The sequence below is a fragment of the Urocitellus parryii genome, chromosome 9 (genome assembly GCF_045843805.1).
Source record: "Urocitellus parryii isolate mUroPar1 chromosome 9, mUroPar1.hap1, whole genome shotgun sequence".
Lineage (NCBI taxonomy): Eukaryota > Metazoa > Chordata > Mammalia > Rodentia > Sciuridae > Urocitellus > Urocitellus parryii.
Window position 1 is genome coordinate 21,403,812 of NC_135539.1, and position 22,074 is coordinate 21,425,885.

The 22,074-nt window shown below is 50.6% G+C and overlaps 1 protein-coding gene across 3 annotated transcripts; it reads left to right on the forward strand.

Moving 5' to 3' along the window:
* The first annotated feature begins 1,765 nt into the window (after positions 1–1,765).
* Positions 1,766–20,578, forward strand: Fbxl19 (F-box and leucine rich repeat protein 19). Of its 3 annotated transcripts, none has more exons than XM_026400362.2 (11): positions 1,766–2,064; positions 3,324–3,524; positions 4,933–5,076; positions 5,190–5,276; positions 5,369–5,587; positions 6,064–6,225; positions 7,600–8,111; positions 15,667–15,830; positions 15,925–16,086; positions 19,799–20,017; positions 20,122–20,578. In XM_026400362.2, exons 2-11 carry the CDS (start codon positions 3,348–3,350, stop codon positions 20,298–20,300), a joined length of 2,025 nt encoding a protein of 674 aa, XP_026256147.1. In that variant the 5' UTR covers positions 1,766–2,064; positions 3,324–3,347; the 3' UTR covers positions 20,301–20,578. The 3 variants fall into 3 exon arrangements, with proteins under 3 accessions (XP_026256147.1, XP_026256148.1, XP_026256149.1); XM_026400363.2 differs by having other exon boundaries at positions 6,064–6,096; XM_026400364.2 differs by lacking the exon at positions 4,933–5,076 and having other exon boundaries at positions 1,985–2,064.
* Positions 20,579–22,074: the final 1,496 nt, after the last annotated feature.

The window sequence follows — 22,074 nt, forward strand, 5'->3', positions numbered from 1 at the left end:
TTGTCTCTCACCCGCACCGATACCCACTGGTGACACCAATTCTCCTCCACTGGCGAGTGAAAGCTTGGGACTACATTTCCCTGCAAGCCATTCAGAAAGGGATGGCGAGGAGAGGCGGAAAAAGACTTTCCGTTTCCGTTGGCTCTCAAGTAGGATGTCGGCGGTGATGCACTTTTCAACAGCCAACGTCCTTTCTCTGTGTAGAGCTCAGAAAGGGACTACGTCCCCCAGCAGGCACTGGAGCGGAGGTCGAGTTACCAGGTTGCCATTATTACTGTAGTCCTTTCTTCCATTTCCGCAGGGAATAGTCTTAGCGTTTGGACTACAAATCCCATGCCGCCATCCCTTCTTTCCCTTGGCCGCCATCTTGGTTGTAGTCCCCGCCCCATCCCTTCCATTGTCTGGACTGAAGATAATAGAGGGGAGCCGAGAAGACTGCAACTCCCGTCAGGCTTTGCGCCACCGGGTGCGGGATTTTGATATTATAGGCGGGCGAGATGCTCAAGGTGGCCGAATGAAGCGACCAGGAAAGGCTAGGTAGCCTGCCATCTTTATGGTAGTCTCTTCATCCCACCGGTTCCGCCATTCTTAAGGAATACTAGAAGGCTAGAAAACTACTATTCCCATCGCACCTCATAAGATCGGCAACTAGTCAGGTGTACGCCCCTCTTCCGCCATCTTGCTTGTAGTCCTCGTTTCTTTTCACCTTTCCATTGTTCCTGACGAGTAGAAATGGCAGCGGGAAGGCAGCAGATGGACTGCGACTCCCGTCAGGTACTACACACGCGGAGGGTTGTGGACAAGAGGGCGTGTGAGTGCCTGGGAAGGAGGTCGGGTCGGGGGAGAAGGCCATCTTGTTTGTAGTCATCGTTCCCGCTCCTTCTCTATGTTCTACAACGGGAAGCCCCAGGGCAACCGGACTATAACTCCCGGCATCCTCGGTTCCCGGCTTGGCACGCCCTCTGCCATCTTGTTTGTAGTACCCGCTGGTCCCAGCGTCCCATTTTTCCCACGGTAGCGCCAGTGTCCGCAGGACTACAACTCCCGCCGTGCCCTGCACGCGTTCGTCCTGGAAAGTTGAGGTGGTGGAGGAAAGAGGGGGCAGGGGGCGGGGTCTCTCCGGGAGAAGGAGGGAGTAAAGAGGAGGAGGAGGAGGGAAGGAGGAGAGAGGGGAGGGGGAAGAGAGAAGGAAGGAGGAAGGAGCTGAGGAGGGATGAGAGAGGCGGCCAGGGCCCCGGGCCGAAGCAGCGCGGGGCCGGGGGACCTGGGGGGCTAAGGCACCCCAACTGCCCCCTCCCCCTTCCTTGCTCCTCTCCATCCATTCCTTCCACCCTCCCGCTTGAGGAGGGGGGTTTATTCAAATTTTATTTAAATCCCTATCTCCCGAGGGTCGCGCGCTGGGGGGAGGGGGAGAGGGCGGGGGTGCGCGCGGGCTGGGGGGGGCGGGGCCGGAGCAGCTTCCTTCACCCCCCTCGGTTAGCCCCGTAGCCGTAGGGCAGGGGGCCGCAGTCCAGGGGCGGGCCCAGGGGAGGGGGGCAGGTTACAGCGACCCCCCCCTCCCCGGGAACCGGCGGTGGGCGGGGCTTGAACCCCGGAAACGGTGGGGGGGGGCCGAGGCAGGTCCCTGGACCCCCGGGCAGGGGGAGTCTGGAAGGGGCCAGTTAAAGGGCCGGGGGCGCAGGGAGAGGCGGGGCGGGGTGGGGGGAGGGGACCTGGGACTCTGACCGGGACTGAGTGGGGCCCGGGCAGAAGCTGAGCACCCTGCGCCCGAGAAGCCCCCGTTGGCCTGGGGGGGCTGAGGGACTGAGCCCCCCAGAGCAGGACCTCCCCCTGGAAGGGCCGCGCCGCAGCCCGTGGGAGGGCCTCGCCCCCGGCGCCCCCCATCTCCACTCGCCGCCGTCCCGGCCTCCGCCGGAGGGAGGGGCCGAGCGCCCTCGGGGGGCCGTGGACCCCGGCGTTCTGAGCGTTCCGCGCCCCGCGCCGCCCGGCCCCCCCGCCGCCGATGGCCGCCGACCCGCCGGGAGCTGCCGAGAAGGGAGAGATGGCTCCCGGGACACGTGTGAGGTGGGTTCATGCGGCTCCTCCTCACCCCCAGACCTGGGCAGCTCCCACTCCCATTCATCCTCAGCCCGGCCTCTCTACCTTCCCCGCCTCCAGCCTCACCCTCCCTCTCCCTTTGCTTCAAACTCTTCATCTTCAGCCCTCCTTCCTATAACCTCTCAACCCTGGGGAACTGGCCTTCCTTCCCAGACCCAGCTTCCCCTTGCAAATCCCCCCACCCCCAAATCCCCGCCTGCAGTCGTCGCCCTCTAGGCCCCTCCCCTGGAACGCTGGAGGGCCCCTTACCCTCATGGATGGGTCTGGAAGTCCCTGGAAAGGGGGAAGCCAGGGTAAGACTGGGAAGCGACCCTCCAGGCCTGCTGAGTCCATGTGGGATCTTGGAGAATCTGGTTTCCATGGGGAGGGGAGCCCCCCATGGGATTCCAGACAATTAGGGATGGAAAGCAGCTTGGGAAGCTGGAGAATGTAAGTCTGAGCCCATCCTGAGATGTCAGGTTGGATTCTAGAATCCCATGGAATCTGGGAGATTGCCCAGGTTGACCTAAGAGATCCTACAGGAAGTCTGGAAGCAGAGGGAGCTCTGTGGGGAACAGAGGAGTTGAGATCTTGGACTGAGAAAGAACTCTGAAGAAGCATCTTGGGGGTATCAGAGTCCTGGGAAGTTCCGGAACAGATGGGTCATTAGGGATGGGGGGGCAAGGATCCCACTGGATCTGATGAGGTTTTGGGGGAAGAGCAATTGAATGATGTTACCTATAAGAAAGAAAAAGGAGAAAGAAAGAAAAATCTGGTGTTTCCACTGAGGAATCTGTGGGTGTCTTGAAGGTAAATCTGGGCATTTTAGACTGGGGAAGGCCTGGGATATTTTACATTTGGATAAGAGAGGAAATGTTGGGACCTCTCTGAAGGTAATGCCACAGACTAGGAGTTGCTGGCCTTTCTGAGGAGTTTTAACTTGGGGACGGCAGAGGAAAGGCCTCTCCTCTGTGGGTGAGGGTATGGGCACTGAGGAAGTGTTAGAGGAGGAGTGAGGTCAGGAAGTCAGTTTTCATGGATCCCAGAGGAGTTGGATGAGCTAGGGAGAGAGTGAGAGGCCTTGAGTAGAGGGAGTGGCCCCCCACCCCCAGACATACAGAAGGGGTGACATTTTCCCCTAAGTAGGAGGGCAGACTCTGGCTGCCTATGGTTGGAGGGAGCTACCAGGAGTCGCCTGGGCCTGGGCTCCACTGGGCCCATTTGACCCTGCTACCATCTACCAACAGCCCTCGGCGTTGCTGACGCCCCCAATGTCGTCGAGCAGCCGGGGGCCGGGGGCCGGAGCGCGCCGACGCCGAACCCGCTGCCGTCGCTGCCGGGCCTGTGTGCGAACTGAGTGCGGGGACTGCCACTTCTGTCGAGACATGAAGAAGTTCGGGGGGCCCGGGCGCATGAAGCAGTCGTGCCTGCTCCGGCAGTGCACTGCCGTGAGTTCCGATCCCCTCACTCCTCCGCTGTTGGGCCCCTTCGCAGCACTCCTCTCCAAAACTGTCTTTCACCCTAGCCCCCAAGTACTTTTCCAGGGTGACCGATGAGTGCTTTCTAGAATGTACTGCAGAGTTGCTGTTTATTTCATTCTTTCAATGATTTGCTTAAATGTCCATTTGTGTCCTTATCTCCATGTGAGGGACAATGTTAGGGTGAGCAGAAGAATGTGACAGTCCTTTTCTTCACCCCCTCAATTCTCAGAGACACAGACCCATAGAAAACAGCCTCTGTTGGGCAGCTCCCCAGAGGTATCTGTGCTTAATGCAATCCATCCCCAGACCCGATTCCTAGAAAAGTCTCTTTTTTCTGGTCTCTTCCTCACTATCAGGGTGGTCTTGGATTTGAGGCCAGGCTTCCCCTTTGTGTGACCTTGAGTATATTACTTTGAATCTCAGGTACTTTCTTTGTAGAATGTTTCCTTTGCTGAGTTGTAAAGATTAAACAATGGCATGGATATGAATGTGCTTACCATGAGGCCTGATACACACAGTAGGCATCAGGGAAACATGGGTTTCCTCTCTGCCTTCCTTAGCCTTTGAGCATCCCTGGGCTCCAGAGAATGGCCCCTCCCTACCAGCCATGAGGAGCCAGCTGCATCCTGCATCCCCCTCCCCACACTCAACTACCTCCCTCTCTTCCTACAGCTACTTTTTCCTGGTTGGACTCTTCTCCCACACAGCCCCTCTCTTCCTTTGTTCCCCAAACCATTGCCTCACTTTCCTGTTTCTTTTTCCTCTACCTGCTTCTTCCTTGATCCTGTCATAACCTTCAGCATCCCTGATTTGATTCAGTATTGCCATTGTCCTCCCGAAAATCACATTGTCTGAGGACTACTCCCATTTTCCCTAAGACTCAGCAGCTATCTTTAGTGTCCCCAAAAGTCTTGTCAAAGTTTGGTTTACTGTAGGATCCAGAGCACCCGTGGGCTGCCCACTGAGCAACCTCGGAATTGCGCCAAGTTGCTGCTGTGTCTTCTCCAGCCTTCTCTGAGTATTATTTGCCTGTGGTTTCTCTCACGCCCCAAAGCCAGCCATAATTTCAGGGTCACACTGGCTGTAACAATCACAACATTAATTACAACTGTGTATCAAATGCCCCTCATGCATTATCTCATAACAGTCCAGCAAGGGAAAGATTCTTTGCCCAGCTGTCCAGGTGCAGAAACAGTGTCTTGAGGTTAAATCAGTTGCTGAAGGTCATACTGCCAAAAAAAGGCAAATTCAAGATTTGACTCAGCTTGGCCCATGGGTTCTGAACCTCACCTAGCTGCTGACCAGGGTCCCCAAAAGGAAGTCTTTCCCTTGTAGCTTGCTTTTGGGGTCCCTGATGCCTCCTCTCCCCCAACAGCCCGTGCTCCCACACACAGCTGTGTGCCTCTTGTGTGGGGAGGCTGGGAAGGAGGACACAGTGGAGGGAGAGGAAGAGAAATTTGGTTTGAGCCTCATGGAGTGTACAATCTGCAACGAGATCGTCCACCCTGGCTGCCTGAAGGTGATAGCCCTGGGGACCCTGGAATTAGATTGTCAGGGGGCAGGGAGGTGGACCACACTGCCTCTGGGTTTATATTGGCACCTTCCATCTACTCCTTGCCCTCTTGCCTGCAGATGGGGAAGGCTGAGGGTGTCATCAATGCGGAGATCCCCAACTGCTGGGAGTGCCCTCGCTGTACACAGGAAGGCCGCACCAGCAAGGTAGGGGAATGGGCTAGGCAGGGTTCTGGGCTCTGAGTCAGTAGAGGGTCAGGAGCTGTGCAGGGCCTCATCCCCAGTTTCCATCTCCCTAGGATTCAGGTGAGGGGCCAGGCCGCCGCAGGGCTGACAACGGTGAGGAGGGTGCCAGCCTAGGGAGTGGATGGAAGCTGACGGAGGAGCCGCCACTTCCACCGCCCCCGCCCAGGCGGAAGGGCCCTCTACCTGCTGGGCCGCCCCCGGAGGACATGCCTGGGCCCCCCAAACGCAAGGAGAGGGAGGCAGGGAATGAGCCCCCCACCCCAAGGAAAAAGGTGAGCCCCATGGGGCATGCTCACTAGCTCAAGGCATGTTGGAGCTGTAGTACTGGCCATTTTTTGGTGGGGGTGGGCCTGGGAAGCAGGGGTTGTTGGGAGATGTAGTTCAGGAGTGGCTGGGGTGGTAGATCATGTTCACAGTAAAGAGAAAATCAGGTAAGGGAGAACTGGCACAGGCCAGGAAGCTTTAGGAGCCCTAGGTGGGTTAGGGAGGAAGGAGAGCGCATGCTCAAACTAACCTCTACAGAGGAAGAGGGAGGGGCTGGAAAGAGCCTGAGGGGGAAGAAAGAGGAGATGAGAGCATGCTCAGTGAGCTGAGACTCTAGTTGCAAGGTGAGCATGCTCAGAGTTCTCCCTGGGATGGGGGCTTCTGGGATTTGTAGTCTAAGAAGGTGGCATGGACTGTAGGTTTGTGGGCACTGAGGGCCTAATGGGGTCTCCCCTTCCCCCATATCTTCCTTTTGCCCTGGTAGGTGAAAGGAGGTCGAGAGAGGCACCTGAAGAAGGTGGGTGGAGACGCCTGCCTCCTCCGAGGATCGGACCCAGGCGGCCCTGGCCTTCTGCCCCCCAGGGTTCTGAATCCAAGCCAGGCATTCTCGTCCTGCCACCCTGGGCTCCCTCCCGAGAACTGGGAGGTGTGCCGGGGATCTCCTCCCTCCCCTACCCACCTCTCCTTGCCCCACCCTTCACCACAGAGACTGAGATTGTCCCTTTCTGTTCACCTTTTCCTACCCTATCCCTACATGGCCCCAAAGGGTACCTGGATCCCTAGGAAGAGTGGGGTGGAAGAATGGGTTGGGTCCAGGCCACAGGAACCCCAGACTTCCCTAGAACCCTTAGGTTCTTTTGCCTCATCTTTTTAAGTCTTAAAAGGAATTCAAATTTCTGCCCAACCACGGACTGTGTATGGTCTTGGCAACTGGTCAGCTGCCCTAAGCTTCAGTTTTCTCATCTGTAAAATGGGATGAAGCTACCTTCTTAACCTACCTGTGGTTACCCCACAGCACTATATAAATCAAATGCTATAATGAAAGTAAATGAACTTTGTTAACTATAAAGTTCACCTGGATTCAAGGAACATGAGGCACAGGGAGGTTAAAAGATTTACCCAAGGACTTACGGCAAAGCCAGAATTCAGATAGTACTTTGCAAGAATTCTATCTGGTTGTGTTCAAACCTACTTCTACCATTTAGTTGGGTGTCTTTGTCTAAAAGGAGTGGCTCGAGTTGCCACTTAAATTATAATAGGAACTCTCATTTTGTGGAGTAGGTACTACCTAGTTCAGCTGTTTTATGTCATGAACGATTAAATGGTCTTCACAGTGTTGGTGGACAAGCCAGCATTCAAGCTAGGTCTCTTTTTTAAAAATATTTATTTATTTATTTTAGTTTTCGGTGGACACAACATCTTTATTTTTTAAATTTTTATGTGGTGCTGAGGATCGAACCCAATGCCCTGCGCATGCCAGGCGAGCGCATTACCACTTAAGCCACATCCCCAGCCCCAAGCTAGGTCTCTTAACTGTTCTCTTTTCTGACTTGAGAAATTTATGAATCATTGAAACCTGTAAGATGGTTTTGTTTGTGTTTTTTTTTTTTTTTTTTTTGGTTTGTTTCTTTTTGATTCTGAGAATTGAACTCAGTGCCACTTTACCACTGAGTCACATCCCCGGTTCTTTTTTTTTTTTTTTTTTTTTTTTAATTTCGAGACAGGGTCTTGCTAAGTTGCTGAGGCCAACCTTGAACTTGCAGTCTTACCTCAGTCTCCCAAGTCACTGGGATTACAGGTGTTCTATCATGCCTGGCTTTCCATAAGACTAAATTCTTTGAATTAGTGCCTTCATATTCAAGATGAGAAAACTGAAGTCCAGAGGTATCATGTTATTTGAGAGCAGTTTGAAATTGAGGACCATCCCTTGGGCTCTGCACTCCCTGGTGATTCCTTGTGGGTAGAGGGGTGGGAAAGTATGTCCCAGGCCCTAGAACAGTCTCTCCTTGTGTTCTTTTAGAAACCAAAGCCGCCTTTGGCCTCTGCTGAGGGCCCGGCCGTGCCATCCCCATCCCCACAGAGGGAGAAGCTGGAACGTTTCAAGCGGATGTGCCAGCTGTTGGAGCGGGTGCCTGATACCTCTTCTTCTTCCTCGGACTCGGATTCCGATTCCGACTCATCAGGCACTTCGCTGAGTGAGGATGAGGCCCCTGGCGAGGCCCGGAATGGGCGACGGCCAGCCCGGGGCAGCTCTGGCGAGAAGGAGAACCGTGGGGGGCGGCGGGCTGTGCGCCCAGGTAGTGGGGGGCCCTTGCTCAGCTGGCCCCTGGGCCCCGCCCCCCCACCCCGGCCTCCACAGCTGGAGCGGCATGTGGTACGGCCCCCACCTCGAAGCCCTGAGCCTGACACACTGCCTTTGGCTGCTGGATCCGACCACCCCTTGCCCCGGGCTGCCTGGCTTCGTGTCTTCCAGCACCTTGGGCCACGAGAGCTGTGCATCTGCATGCGAGTCTGCCGGACTTGGAGCCGCTGGTGAGTGGTGGACAGACTTGAGGTCTCCTTTGCTTTGCGACCTGCCATAGCTCTCTGATCCTCTCTAGGCCTTGCACTTCTATAGTATGTACACATAGTGTGATACTTTCGTATTTACTGTGGGCAGCCTGTTTTCCATTTAGGAGCTCATTTAACCCTCTCCAACTTTGTTAGGAAATTATTCCTCCTTGTTCAGATGAAGCTGAGACCTGAGGTCATGTAGAGAAGAAGTTAAAACCAGGAATTTGAACCTAGGCTCTTTGGCTCCAGAATTTTTTCTCTTAATAACTGTTGTTATTTATATTGAGTGGTTAGTATGTACCAAGTGTAGTGGTGTAATACAATATCTCACTTTTTTTTTTCTTTTTTTTCTTTTGGCAGTACAGAGGGTTGAATCCAAGAGTGTTTTACCACTGAGTAAAGCCCTTTTTATTTTTTATTCTGAGACAGGGTCTTGCTAAGTCATTGAGGCTGCCTTTGAACTTTGATCCTTCTGTTTCAACCTCCTAAGTTGCTGGGATTATAGGCATATGCCACTGAACCTGGCTATCTCACTTAATTTTCATGCTCCCTCTTCTGCAGACAGTCTTGACTAGTGGTCCCATTTATATATGAGAAAGCCCTTTGCTGGGGTAGCCCCTGCTTTCTCTAAGACAGCCGTGCTTAGACCTCCTGATTTGGTCTATCTTCTCCCTATTCTCCCAGATATATCCTACTGCCTCTTGACCCTTGTTTTTCAGAAATGTCAGTCATCCTCCCAAATCTAACTTTTCTTCTCTCCATCAGACTCCCACAGCACTGTGTTCCCCTAATGGAGCACACAGAGGCATTTGGCATGTTGACAAGCCTTCATTCATTTATTTGTTTTCATGTTCCCATCGCATATTGTGTCTTTTTTATCTTCATGTCCCCAGCATGAGACAAAGGGCAGTAGAGATGCTGAAGAAATGTTTTACTAAATGAGTAATTCAGGCTCTTTCCCAGTATTCACTGTGGCCTGGGCTTCCTGTTGAATGCGTCACAAATTTTAACTGATTTGTTCTTTATAATAGCAGCCCTGTGAAGGAATGAGGGACACCTGAGGCCATAGTGCAAAGTTAGTGATTAAACTCAGATTCCATTCCTGGACCTCTGAGATGAAGTCTAGAAGTCAGCTCTAGACTTCTAGACTGGTCTGTGCGGAGAAGGGGGCTGGAGTGCAGGCTATAGAGGCAGATCGCCTGCGGCAGACTTGTTCTTCCTCTGATGAACACGTTTGCCCTTGGACCAGTTTCTTAACTTCCCCATGCCTCAGTTTCTGCATATCTAAAACTGGGATAATCAAAGCTCTCACTTCATAGTGTTCTTGTGATCTGGTACACAAACTGAGCAGAGTAGAAACACTTGGCCTTAACTGTAATCTTTATTATTCACTCATTTTTATAAGTATTTACTGAAAGCTCAACGTTTTAGTCCTGGGAACATAGATCTGTGCCCTTGAAGAGCTCCCAGTCTGCAACATAGAAGCTGATAGTTACAAAAGTTGCTGGGGATTACCACCCCACCTCAAGTATTAATTGAGAATTAACTGCAGAGACCCCTCCAAGGCCAGCTTTGTGCTTGGCACCTGGGACCCAAAACACATTTCTGCCTCTCGCATTTCTGCCTCAGGGGAGAGACTTGTAGCTGGAAGTAGCTGTATAGAGGGCCACACTGCAATTTTCATGTTAATATAGCCCTGCCTCAGGGTCTGGGGAATTTGTTCTAAGACTCCATTCCCTCCAGAATACCAAAATCTAAGAATGTTCAAGTCCCTTATATAAAATGATGCAGTGTTTGCTATAACCCTTTCTTCCTTCTTTCCTTTCTGTCTTCCTTGATGCTAGGAATTGAACCCAGGGGCCTTCTACCATGGCGCTAACATCCCCTAGCCCTTTTTAAAATTTTTGAGAAAATCTTGCTAACTTGTCTAGGCTAGCCTCAAACTATGATCCTCCTGCTTGGATCATATATAAATGGGACCACTAGTCAAGACTGTCTGCAGAGTTGCTTAGATTATAGGCAACAAGGAACTGCAGCCAGCTCCCATGTACTTTATTTATTTTTTTTTTATATTTATTTTTTTTAGTATTTGGCGGACACAACATCTTTGTCTGTATGTGGGGCTGAGGATCGAACCCGGGCCACACACATGCCAGGAGAGCGTGCTACCGCTTGAGCCACATCCCCAGCCCCTCCCATGTACTTTAAATAATTTGTAGATTACTTATGGTACCCAATACAATGTAAATGTTATTTAAATAATTATTACACTGTATTGTTCAGAGAGTGATGATGAAAAGTCTGTGCGTGTTCAATACAGGTTTTTTTGTTTGTTTTAAATGATTTTGATTTGTAGTGGTTGAATCCACAGAAGTAGAACCCTTGGATACCAAGGGCCAGTTGTATTTACTTTATGGGGATGAAATGAGGTGGTTCCTGCAAAGCATTTAGCACAGTTTTCGATGGGTACTAAAAACTTAGTAAGGCAGTGGAACAAGTAAGGAGGCTCTCCCATGTCTGCACAGAAGCAGGTAGGGAAGGGATCAGGTTGAAACCTTTTTAAGAAGGGTAGTTACTTGGGCTTGGTGACTTATTGGCTATAAGGGCAGCAGGGCAAATCTCAGCTGAGTTTGTGCCCCAAGAACATGAATGGGCAACAGCACTGTTTCCTAAGATTGGGAATCACAGTGAAGAAGCAGGTTCCAGGGGAAAACGAAAGAGCTGTGACCTGTTTGGTGTAAAGGGGTTGTGGCACAGTCCAGGAGAACTAGTACAGCAGCTGAATCTGCCTATTGGGTGCTCAAGAAAAAGGTGAGTTTGGGGGTTTTCAGCCTAAAGGTAGCACCTTGGAATGTGAGAGCAGATGATAGAATGTCAGTATTTATGAGTTAGAGAAAGAGCAGCCCAAGAATTAGAGATCAAGGATGGAGGTTTGCCTAAAAAGAAGGGAGACTGAGAAAAGTGGAATGAGGAGCACTGGTAGATGTTGGTAACAAATCACAGGAGGTCAAGGACCAAGAGGTAGCAGTTGGATTTTGCTACAAGAAGGCCTTAGTATCCTTGGCTGTGGTATGTGGGAGTTGGGGGAATAAAGCCAGACCACATGAAATTGAGAGTGTTGACTCCAAGGCAGGGACCTGCTCCGTTTATTCTGCTGTGTCCCTGGTTTCTAGTGTGGTGCCTGGCATACAATAGGTACTAAAATAATAGGAAAATTTGGATGGTATGTATAAAGAGGTAGTAGAGGGTGGAGCTGGAGAGAACTTTGTAGGTGGGAGAGCAGGAAGTTGCAGGCTTTCCTGTCTGGTGACTTTCATCTTCTCCTGGAACTGGGAGGCGAAGTGATCTGCCAAGAGCTGAGGGAGAGGGCAGCAGGCAGGGAGGCAGGGAGGAGTTGTTGAGTTGCCAGGATTGGAACTTTCAAGGACACAGATATAGAGGATGACAAGGGAGGGACTGGAACACAAGGTCAAGACCAATTGGGGTTGGGAGTGAAGGCCTGGAGGTAAACAGATTGGAGGACAGTAGTAGCATCAGGGAGCTAAGAGAGCTGATGGGAGCTAAGAACTGTAGTCAGGGACCAGGAGGTGGTAAGCTTGCAGGGAACAATTAGGACTGTTCAACTCTTTGTTCCCCAGGAGCTTCTGCAAGATGAGGCTTAGGACTAGAATGTAGGGTTTTGTAGGTGGGCTTAATAGGATGATGACTTAGTCAGAGGATTGCTGGAGTCAAGCAGAAGATGGATAGATTGGGGCACTTGGATGTCAAGCCCTGCCTATCCAGGATGATGACAGGCTTCAGTTCTTAAGTCCTTCTTTCCTCTGGGCTTACCATCATTCCCTATCCACGCCTCTCCATCACCTTCAGTGAATTCCTGTAGGGATGCAGGACATGAACCTCGTTCCAGTCATGGCACTAAACACTTACCCTATATAGTCTCTCATCATTGGTGCAGCAAACCTTTGAAATTAAGTGCTGTCTTTTGCCTTAATTTTTGGTTTCGGGAATGAAGGCCCAGAAAGGGCACATGCCTTGCCTGAGGACACCCCAACCATAGAGGTGGGGAAGCTGGGATTTAGATCCCCATAGTTCATACTCTTCACCTTTGGGCTCTGTGGCCATGACAGCTGGTTGCTTGGCATTCAGCCCTCCATGACATTGAACCCTCATCCTGAGCCTCTTGTGCAGCCTCAGCCCTGCTTCTTCCTGCTCAGAGTTCAGGCTCTCTCCATTTCAGACCAGCTTGGTTTAAGCTTGACTTGGCTACCACTTTGTAGCTGTGGGACCTTGAACAAGTTTCTTAACCTCTCTGGACCTTGTTTTTCTTAACTGTAAAAAAGAGATGATAATGATCTCCTAGGGCTGTTGTGAGGTTAAATGCTTAATGCAAAGAATAGTACCCAGCTTGCAGTAAACCCTGAGTAAACACGTTATTACTGCTATATAATGGTGGTCTTCATCACCATTATATAGGATGAGCTGCCCTTGGTTCCTGCTGCCCTTGGTTCCCAGAGCTCTTGAGTTTTTCTCTCCTGGGCCTAGATGCAGGCCCTACCCTGTTCCTTTTCTCCCCTTGCAGGAAATAACAGCCTCATTTCAGGCACCGTCTCCTTGGGGATGCTCCCTTGTTCCAGTCTGCAAGTTGACTCTTACATGTCCCTTACTGCCTCAGTTACTGCAGACTGTGTCTCCCCTGATTGTATAGCAAGAACCCTGTCATCCTTAACTGCTCTGTGTCCAGTAGAAACTGGACACATGGTATCAGTAGAACCCTCAAAGGTTGTTGCCTGCCACTCAAGTTTAAACCAATTGCTCTGGAACTAATTGCAATGAAACTGATTGGCTCTAGCCAAGAAAGGATCAAGGAGACTTCCTGGAAGTGAGGGTACTAGAGCCAAGCCTTAAAGGGTCTGTGGTGGTTGACCTTTCCAGCAGAGGCATAGCATATTCCAGAATGTGTTGGCACCAGACAGTATTGTGTGTCTGTAGGCGGGAAGGTGGTTTCACCTGGATCTTGTAGAGTGGTGCAGAAACACAATTGGGGACCTATGAGTGCCCCAAGGAGAAGGGTTCCCTTCCAAGTGTGGACAATTTCCAGAAGGGCTTCAAGGAAGCAGATGAGCTAGAATTTACAACTAGGTCAAAGGGGAGAGAGAGAGGGTTTATTCTTTCTTTGTTATTTGTTTTTGTTTTTTACCGTAATGGGAATTGAACCCAGGGCCTTACATACGACAAGTTCTCTACCACTGAGCTGTATCCCTGGCTCAGAGAGAGGGTTCAGAGTAGGATTTCACTGAATGGAAAGAGAGAGACAGGGCAGAAGCTGGGTTGAAGGTAGAATTTCCCCTCTCCCTTTTCATTCTTAGAATTGGAGAGAGTTGTGTTTATTGCTTGAGTGGAGGGAATCAGGGGCAGACTAGAATGCCAGAATGGAGGGAGGGATGGTAGGAGGAGGACTGTTGGAGAGGGGCTTTGGTGAATGCTTCTACAATTCCAGAAATACCATACTGAGGCTCTGGAGTATGCCTGGCAGGTTTTTTTTGTTGTTGTTTTGTTTTGCTTTTTGCAGTACTGGGCACTGAATCCAAAGGCATTCTACTACTGAGCTATATTCCTAGCCCTTTTTGTTTTTATTTTGAGACCAAGTATTACTGTTGCCCAGGCTAGCCTCAAACTTGTGATCCTCCTGCCTCCCTGAGGTAGATAATACACATGCACCATCACACTCTGCGTGTTTTTTTTTTTTTTTTTTTGAGTCTGGATGCTGCTGTGTTGCCCGGGCTAGCCCAAACTCCTGGGCTCAGGTGATCCTTCTGCTTCAGTCTCTTGTGTAGCTGGGAATACAAGCACACACCACCCTGCCAGACTGCCTGACTCAAAACCATGGTTTAATCCTTCTGTCAGTTTTGAAAAATACCAGAACTTCTTTAAAACTATTGGGTGCTATCATATCTTCAGCGCCTCTCTAATATTTTGCTTTGTCTTTCTGTTTAACAAAAGTGGTTTAGCCTAAAGCCATAGCAACTTCTGGCTAGAATTTAATAGTTTCTCTTGTATTTATTACTTAAGCTTACTATATTTATGTGAAACAATATTGGTTTTAAGTGCAGAGAGGGGATGATTTAAAGGTAAAGTCATGTTCTATAGATAAGTGGACTGCAAATGACTGGAGTTTAGGAAACCCTTCTCCAGTTCAAGGCTTCTTGAAGGGAAAGCCCTTCAGTATCTTGGGGGTTGGGAAGGAGGTTAGGTAAGACTTTGAGGCCCATCTATTCCAGAGGGAATTTCCTGACATGCCATCAAGGACTACTGAATTAGATGACAGTTCTTAAACTAAGTCATCAAGAGAAACTTAGCCAGGCATGTTGGTTCACATCGGTAATACCAGCAGCTCGGGAGGCTGAGGCAGGAGGATTGCAAGTTCAAAGCCAGGCTCAGCAACTTGGCAAAAGCCTGTTTCAGAACTGGGAATGTGACACAGTGGTAAAGTGAACCTGGGTTCAATCCCTGTTACATTAAAAAAAGGAACTTAAGGTACCAAAAAGTGTTCATGCATTACCTTAGAAGAGGTGGGGAAGAGTTCTTTGGTGAAATAAGTTTGGGAACCCCTTTTCCCATTCACTGCATGTTAGCCTAGTCAAAGCAATTAGAGTGCTGGGGTTAGGAAACCTGTTTAGCTTTGTTTAGACCTCAGTCGTCTTTGTAGTTTCAATACCTAGGACCTGCCAGACCTTCCAAAAACTGTGAGTGAATAACTGCAAAAATATAAATGAAGTGTGTGGGAAGGAAGTACTCAGTAGAAGCTTTAGATATTCCACCCTGGCTTGATTTATTCAATAAATGTGCAACAGATAACCTATACTTTATACCTGGAAGTGTTGGATACTGAGGTTACTGAAGTGAGAAAGAAAAAAAGAAAAGCCAATTTTGCCCTTGTAGAGCTTACATTCTAATTGGAGGAACACAATAACCAAAGAGAAAATGCCAGGACCATAAGTCCAGCATTGGGCAGCTGTCTATCAACATGGCAGAGGTTAGTAGAAGAGATGAGAAGTGCCAATGAGGAAGCCACCTTAACAGCAAGGGAGAAATCTAGAAGCTCAAAGGTAGGGGGTTGGGGGGCTGCTTAAAGATCCCTTTGGCATTACATCAAATAGTGTATATGGTGTTTGTGTAGTTATTTGGCAAAATGTTTTAAAAGCTGTAAGGCCTACAAACTATAATTACCTCATTTGATCTTACAGCAGCCCTGTGGGGCAGGCAGAGTCTGGATCATTATCTTCATTTTATAAATGAGGCCTCTTAGGCTCAGGGAGAGGAATGGACTTGCCCAGGGTCTTGCATTCAGTTAGTGATGGAGTTGGGTCCCAAACCCAGTGCTCTTGGCTCATAGCCTGGAACTTCTTGCTACCAGGCTGCCTGGGTGGGCCTGGATGTTGGAGGGATAACTGGAGTGAACTGTTGGGAGTGTGGGGATTGGTATGCTCCCTGAGAACTGAGGCTGAGGTTTCTGTCTCCCCCTTGTGCCCGGCAGGTGCTACGACAAACGTCTGTGGCCTAGAATGGACTTGAGCAGGAGGAAGTCATTGACCCCGCCCATGCTCAGTGGGGTGGTTCGTCGCCAGCCCCGTGCCCTGGACCTCAGCTGGACAGGTGTCTCCAAGAAACAGCTCATGTGGCTTCTGAACCGACTGCAAGGTAGGGTGGAGTGACAAGTCATAACAGGGTAGAAATGGGGACAGGCCTGGGGTGGAGTCTGGCTTCCTGACCCCCACCCCCACAAATCCTCTAGGCCTGCAGGAGTTGGTGCTCTCCGGCTGCTCCTGGCTCTCTGTCTCTGCCCTGGGCTCAGCCCCACTGCCAGCCCTGCGGCTCCTGGACCTCCGCTGGATTGAGGATGTAAAAGACTCCCAGCTCCGCGAGCTGCTGCTGCCTCCACCAGACACTAAACCAGGTGTGGCCTCCGTGTGCTCTTCTGTAGAATGGGTTGGGCAAGGTGGGGATATAGACCTCTAAGGTCTCTTCTGACTCATTGGGTGTTACAATTATTGGAGGAAAGGGAGGAACACATGAATTTGAATAGGAAAGCCATCTTAGCTATCATTCATTTGTTCATTTGCCTTCGATGTACTTTGAACTGAGTCTTGAAAGATTGGAGTTTTCTCAGGGTGTTTGAGGTATGATTAGCAGTTCAGTGGGGCAGGAGGCCCATATTGGCAGAGAGGCATACTAGGAGCAGAGGCCTGTGCATATTGGAGGTATGTGGAGTAGGGACACTGAGGCCTCAGGGCTTCTTATAAAGTTAGCAGATGGGATACTTGCAGAATCTTTTCTGGCCCCCAGTTTCTTCTTTACAATAGACCCAGGGGAACTATCCAGAAGAGTATATCTGACCATATCACCCCTGTGCTCTAAACTCATATTGCTTCTCTCTTATCCCTTTGGATAAAGATAAGGGTTTTACTGTAGTTACTGAGACCTAGCATGGCTGAGTCCCACTAACCTAGGCCATCCCTGCATTTGGCCTCCTCAGCCCCTTTGCCAAGTTCCTTTCAGTTCCCACTTTTCTTTGCCTCAATGTTCTGTCCTCCTTCATTTAATTAATACTGTAGACTTTGGCATAGATGCCACCTCCTAGAAATTCTCCCTGACCAACCCCACCTCACTCCTTGCCTTGAGCTCTTGAGTCCTTCTCAGTCTTGGAAGCAGGCCCTGGCATAGTGCTGTACATGTGGGAAGTGTTCTAATTAAGATGATTCTTGTAGGGCTGGGGTTGTGGTTCAGTGGTAGAGCACTTGCCTCGCACATGTGAGGCGCTGTATTCAATTCTCAGCACTGCATATTAGTAAACAAAATAAAGTCCATTGACAACCTAAAAAAAAAAAGATTAAAAGAAGAAAAAAAAAAGATGATTCTTCTAGCTAGTCTCTTAGGCTCTACAGGGTACCATGTGCTCAAAACCAGCACCTTGCTTAGTGGTCTGCTCAGCAAATATTTGGTGAGTGAATGAACTGAATGAGCACAGAGATGATCAGGATGCAAGGGGGAGACCTGGTTTGAGGAAAGGTTTCCAAAGGGAGATTTTTTCTAAGTTCTTTCACAGTTCTTTTTTTTTTGTGTGTCCCTTCTTCCTGCCCCACCATGCTCTACAGTAGCCCTGGAAGGAGAGTAGGGAAGCAACTAGGATTCTTCCCATTTTGTGGACAAGGCTCTAGAGCCCTGTTTGATTCAACAAGGAGTTGAATGACTGATATAAGTCAGGCAGAGCCAGGCCAGAGCACTCACCCATGGTCTGCTCTTACTGGAATTGAACTGAGCTGGGATGATTTGGGCAGGAGGGTGAGATGGGCATTGGGAGCAGTTTGTTCTTCGAGGTGAGAAAATGCTGGCTGACAGAGCAAACCTTCCTCTCCTGTCTTATTCATCTCTGTTTAAGCCCTTTATCAGAAGCATGCAGAAAGGAGCTTTCTTAGCTGTCAGTCCTGTTGTGCAGGTTAGGATTTCCCCCACCTTTCCTCTCCTGGCTTCCTGGCTCCCTGTACCATTCTCACAGCAAAATATAAAGTTCTTTTACTTCTAGGCTCTTGCCTAGTGTATTCTTCGAGTTATTGCCTGATATATTCTTTTCCTATCTTGCTGCATGTTCAAACCCTCGAAGACCCAGCTTAAATGCCACCACCTCAGGGAAATCCTCAGTGATGCCCACATTGCCCCTAAGCCAGAAGTGATCTCTTTGATCTAGTGTCCTTTATCTGTGGCCCAAGTTTGGGAGTTTTTATAAATATACCTCCCTCTCTAGGCTCTCAGCTCTCCAAAGAGGAGAGGGTAGAATTCAGGACATGCCATATGGAGTGCCTACAGAGGTGGCCTGGCAAGTAGCAGAAGTGACACATTGGTGCAGGACTTTTGGGAGTGGCACTGGCAGCCCTATTCCAGCCAATTACTGTCAGGCAGGAAGGGTAGTAGCCCAGTGATGCCAGGTCAGTTTTTTAAGGAAAAGCTCCACATCTAAATTTCTGTATAAAAATATCTTTTTTGTAGTGTTAGACATTCATGCAAGAAAAGTTTTAGCACCATGCAGATTCCATAAAATTTGGAGGTTGGTTTCATGAGTCTGTGGCATCTGATGGAGTTTCCCTCAGTCAGTAGATCTGGGTCTCCTGGCTCTTACTTCATAATTATGTGATGACAGCTTTATGATCTGAATCTGAATTATATATATATTTTAGTTGTAGATGGACACAATACCTTTATTTTATTTTTATGTGGTGCTGAGGATTGAACCCAGTGCCTCACAAATGTCAGATGAGCACTCTACCACAGAGCCACAGCTCCAGCCCTCAATTTTCTTATCTGTAAACAACAATAATGATCAGAGAGCTTCTCTCCCAAGGCCAGGTTCTTAAAATGTGGTCTACGGCCCAGTGGTCCCAGTGTCACAGGAAAATTTGTCAGCAAAGTAAACCCCAAGTCCTTACACTAAATCTACTGCAACTCTGGAGTAGGGTCAGCAATCCAGCCCTCCAGGGGACTTGAGCCTCTTGAGTTTGAGAGCCAGTAACATAGAAGAAAGACATATTGGGTGCTTTGGGTGCAATGGGGAGGGATGTGAGCTCTTCTCAATGGAGATGGGGAAGAGGAAGCCTCTGAGCTCTGAAAGCCAGGCAGTACGCTAAACAGAGGTGGTCTTAGGAGTGGGACCTTATAGAAATTGGGATGTTTTTCCAAGGAGACTAGACTTCTTTGAAGTGCCCTCACAGTTTCTTTCTCCTTTTTTTTTTTTTTTTTTTTTTTTTTTGTGGTGTTGGGGATTGAACCCAGGGCCTTGTGCATGCAAGGCAAGCACTCTACCAACTGAGCTGTATCCCCAGCCCAGCCCTCACAGGAAAGATATTGTCACATTTGAGTTTGAGATTAGCTCTCTGGATTCTAAAAAGAAGAGACTAGAGGGAGTGAGGTAGTGGGAGCAGTTCAAGCAAGAGTGGTATGGACCTAGAGTAGTGACCAGGGGAACTGGAGGGCTCCACAGGGCAACTTAACTAATTATGGAGAAATAAGAGGGAGGTGAGCCTGGAGTGGTAGTCCCTTTAGGGATGTTATATGTTGGATGAAATTATATTGAGCACCCTATTGTGTGTTTCATTGCTGGGGATAGAGCAGTGAGCAAGAATTCCTTCCTGGGAGTGCTGGGATTATGGCTCAGTGGTAGAGTGCTTGCCTAGCATGTGTGAGGCACTGGGTTTGATTCTCAGCACCAAATATAAATAGAAATAAAGGTTCATTCACAACTTTAAAAAAAAAGCTATCATGGAATTGACATTTTTGTGTGGGGGAGAAAAAAATTAACAAGAAGAAATTAATGTGTCAGATACTGAGAGGCAGGGAATGAGGGGAAAGGGTGGGGTACGGTTGTGAGAACTATTATAGTTTCAAATAGAGTACTCATGGAAAACCTCAGTGACAAGGTGATGTAAGCAGGACAGATGAGATCAGGGGTGAGGTGGTTTAGGAGAAGAGCAAGCCATGCATAGAGTACAGCAAGTTGGGGCCCCCATGTGATGGGAGCAAGTTTAGGACAGAAGTTAAGGGACATAGAGGAGGAGACAGTCCTCTGGGTGCATCGATGGTAGTGGCCAGGAGTACTGATATCTCCTTTGCCTGTCCAGGGCAAACAGAGAGCCGTGGGCGACTACAGGGTGTAGCCGAACTGCGCTTGGCAGGTCTGGAGCTGACAGATGCCTCCCTGCGGCTCCTGCTGCGCCATGCGCCCCAGCTGAGCGCCCTGGACCTGAGCCACTGCGCCCACGTTGGGGACCCCAGTGTCCACCTCCTCACAGCTCCCACTTCCCCACTCCGAGAGACCCTGGTACACCTCAATCTTGCTGGTAAGCATGGTTGCCTGTCCATCTTGCTAGGCTGTTGGTTCCCCTGGTCAGTGCCTACTACCTACTTACCTACCAGGTCTCAGCTGCCACTGCTGTGTCCCCAGGTTGCCACCGCCTCACGGACCACTGCCTCCCGCTGTTCCGCCGCTGCCCACGTCTCCGCCGACTAGACCTGCGCTCTTGCCGCCAGCTCTCACCTGAAGCTTGTGCCCGTCTGGCAGCTGCCGGCCCTCCTGGTCCCTTCCGCTGCCCAGAGGAGAAGCTACTTCTCAAGGACAGCTAGTCGGGAGCCCCCCACCATCCCCCAGGACTCATCAGGAGCCTGGACCTTGGGCCTTCATTTCATCCTCTGTTGGGAGGCCAGGTTACCCACCTCATGACTTGGGATTCCTGAGTTTGGTGACTTGGGATTCCTACCCAGGGACCGGAGCCAGCCTCCTGCTTCTCTTCCCCCCTGCACTGATATCTCTGGGGGTCTCTCCTTCCCATCTCCTCCCCCTTCCACTTGCTTCATTGTCCATCCCCTGGGGGAAGTGGGTCAGAGGTACTGGGGGGTGCTGAGCCAAAGGGATGGTGGGAGGGGGGTTAAGGTGCAAGTTTGAGGGAGGGAGAATGGGGAAAGGGTATCTACACACAGGATACTGGGAGCCAGGGGGCTGGGGGAGGTGGAGGATGGGTGGGTGGGGGGGCAGAAAAGAGACCACCAAGGGTTCAGAGAACAAAGACCAGATATTTGGAGTGGGGGGTGGGGGGGCCAAAAAGGGAAACTGGAGGAGCAGTTGGGGATCCAGGTATCAGAGGTAGGGGGACTTGGGGAGCAAGAGGAAAGCCAGGGCTGAATGGGGGTTGGGGGACAAGAGCAGGTTGGGGCAGTAGTACTCCTCCCTCATGGGGGAGTTACCCCTCTTCTTTCCTCCTGCCCAAATTTGAGTTCCTTCCCTCTACCCTGACTCCTTGAACGTCACTGAAAATGGCAGCTATTGCGAGGAGTGGGGGCCACGGGTCTACCTGCTGTTCAACTCGTGGCCCAGGGGAGTGGTGAGGGGTGCCCCAGCCCCCTGCCTGCCTCTCCGCACAATACTTGAACATTCATCTGTACTGAAGTGTTACTTGAACCGGGGGAACCTCGGACCTGGGGGAGCCTGAGTGTGATTGGATGGGACCAGCTTGGACTGAGACTGGACTGGTGGGCACCCAGAGTGGACTGCACCACCTCCAGATATCTCTGGCTTTACTGTCTTGAGCAGCTCCACCCCTCTTGACCCGAGTTGGGGGTGGTGGGTGCCAGCCCAATGATGGGGAAGATGGGACTCCTCCAGCTTGGCTCTTCCCACACTTTCATCGTCATGGAAACTTGTATCCCATTCGCCCAGGGAACTGCCACTCCTGGTTGCCATGGAAATAGCAGCCAATGGACACCTCCCGATGCCAGTGCTAAGGCTGGAAATGGCCCCTCTCAGTTGCCATGGGAACTTAGTAACAGACTCTTTTTGGTCCTCTTCTCCACTGCCCCTTCCTCCTGTGTTGGGGTGGGGTCTTGGGAGCCAGAGGGAGGAGCTGGGCCAGGTTCCGCCCCTCAGTCCAGGCCTCTGGGGGCAGCCGGGTTGTACTATGTAGGGGAGGGGGAAATCTATCCACATACCTCAGGTAACAGGGAGGTGCGCGGGTGGGGGGAGGGACTGGGCGGACCAAAGGCCGAAGGGGAGGGGGGCCTGGGGATGGAAAGGCTTGAGGATGGGGCCCCTTGGGGGAGGGGGAGGAGGCAGCCCGGCGTGGGACGTGTTGGGGACCCAGCCGGGCTGGGCCCCTGGGCCCCCAAGTCTGTACAATATGGTTTGCTATAAAACTCAAAATCTTCCAGCCGGGGCCACCGTGTTCGTGTTCGCGTTTTTGTGTTTTGTGGTGTCGGGGGAGAATATGGGTAGGGTGAGGATGGCCAGAAATCCGTTCCTTGGGGTTCTTGGAGGAAGGGCTTTGGCTAGATCCTGCATATCAGAGTCACCTTTCCCGACTTAAGTATTTAGATTGGGGGAGTGGGGGCTTGGCGGTCTGGACAC

What these genes read in the sequence shown, in the direction of transcription:
- Fbxl19 (XM_026400362.2), top strand. Translation starts at nt 3,348, where the DNA reads ATGTCGTCGAGCAGCCGGGGGCCGGGGGCCGGAGCGCGCCGACGCCGA. An exon ending in AGGAAGGCCGCACCAGCAAG is followed by an intron (nt 5,277 to 5,368) that starts GTAGGGGAATGG and finishes CCATCTCCCTAG; the next exon opens with GATTCAGGTGAGGGGCCAGG. An exon ending in GCTTCTGAACCGACTGCAAG is followed by an intron (nt 15,831 to 15,924) that starts GTAGGGTGGAGT and finishes CAAATCCTCTAG; the next exon opens with GCCTGCAGGAGTTGGTGCTC.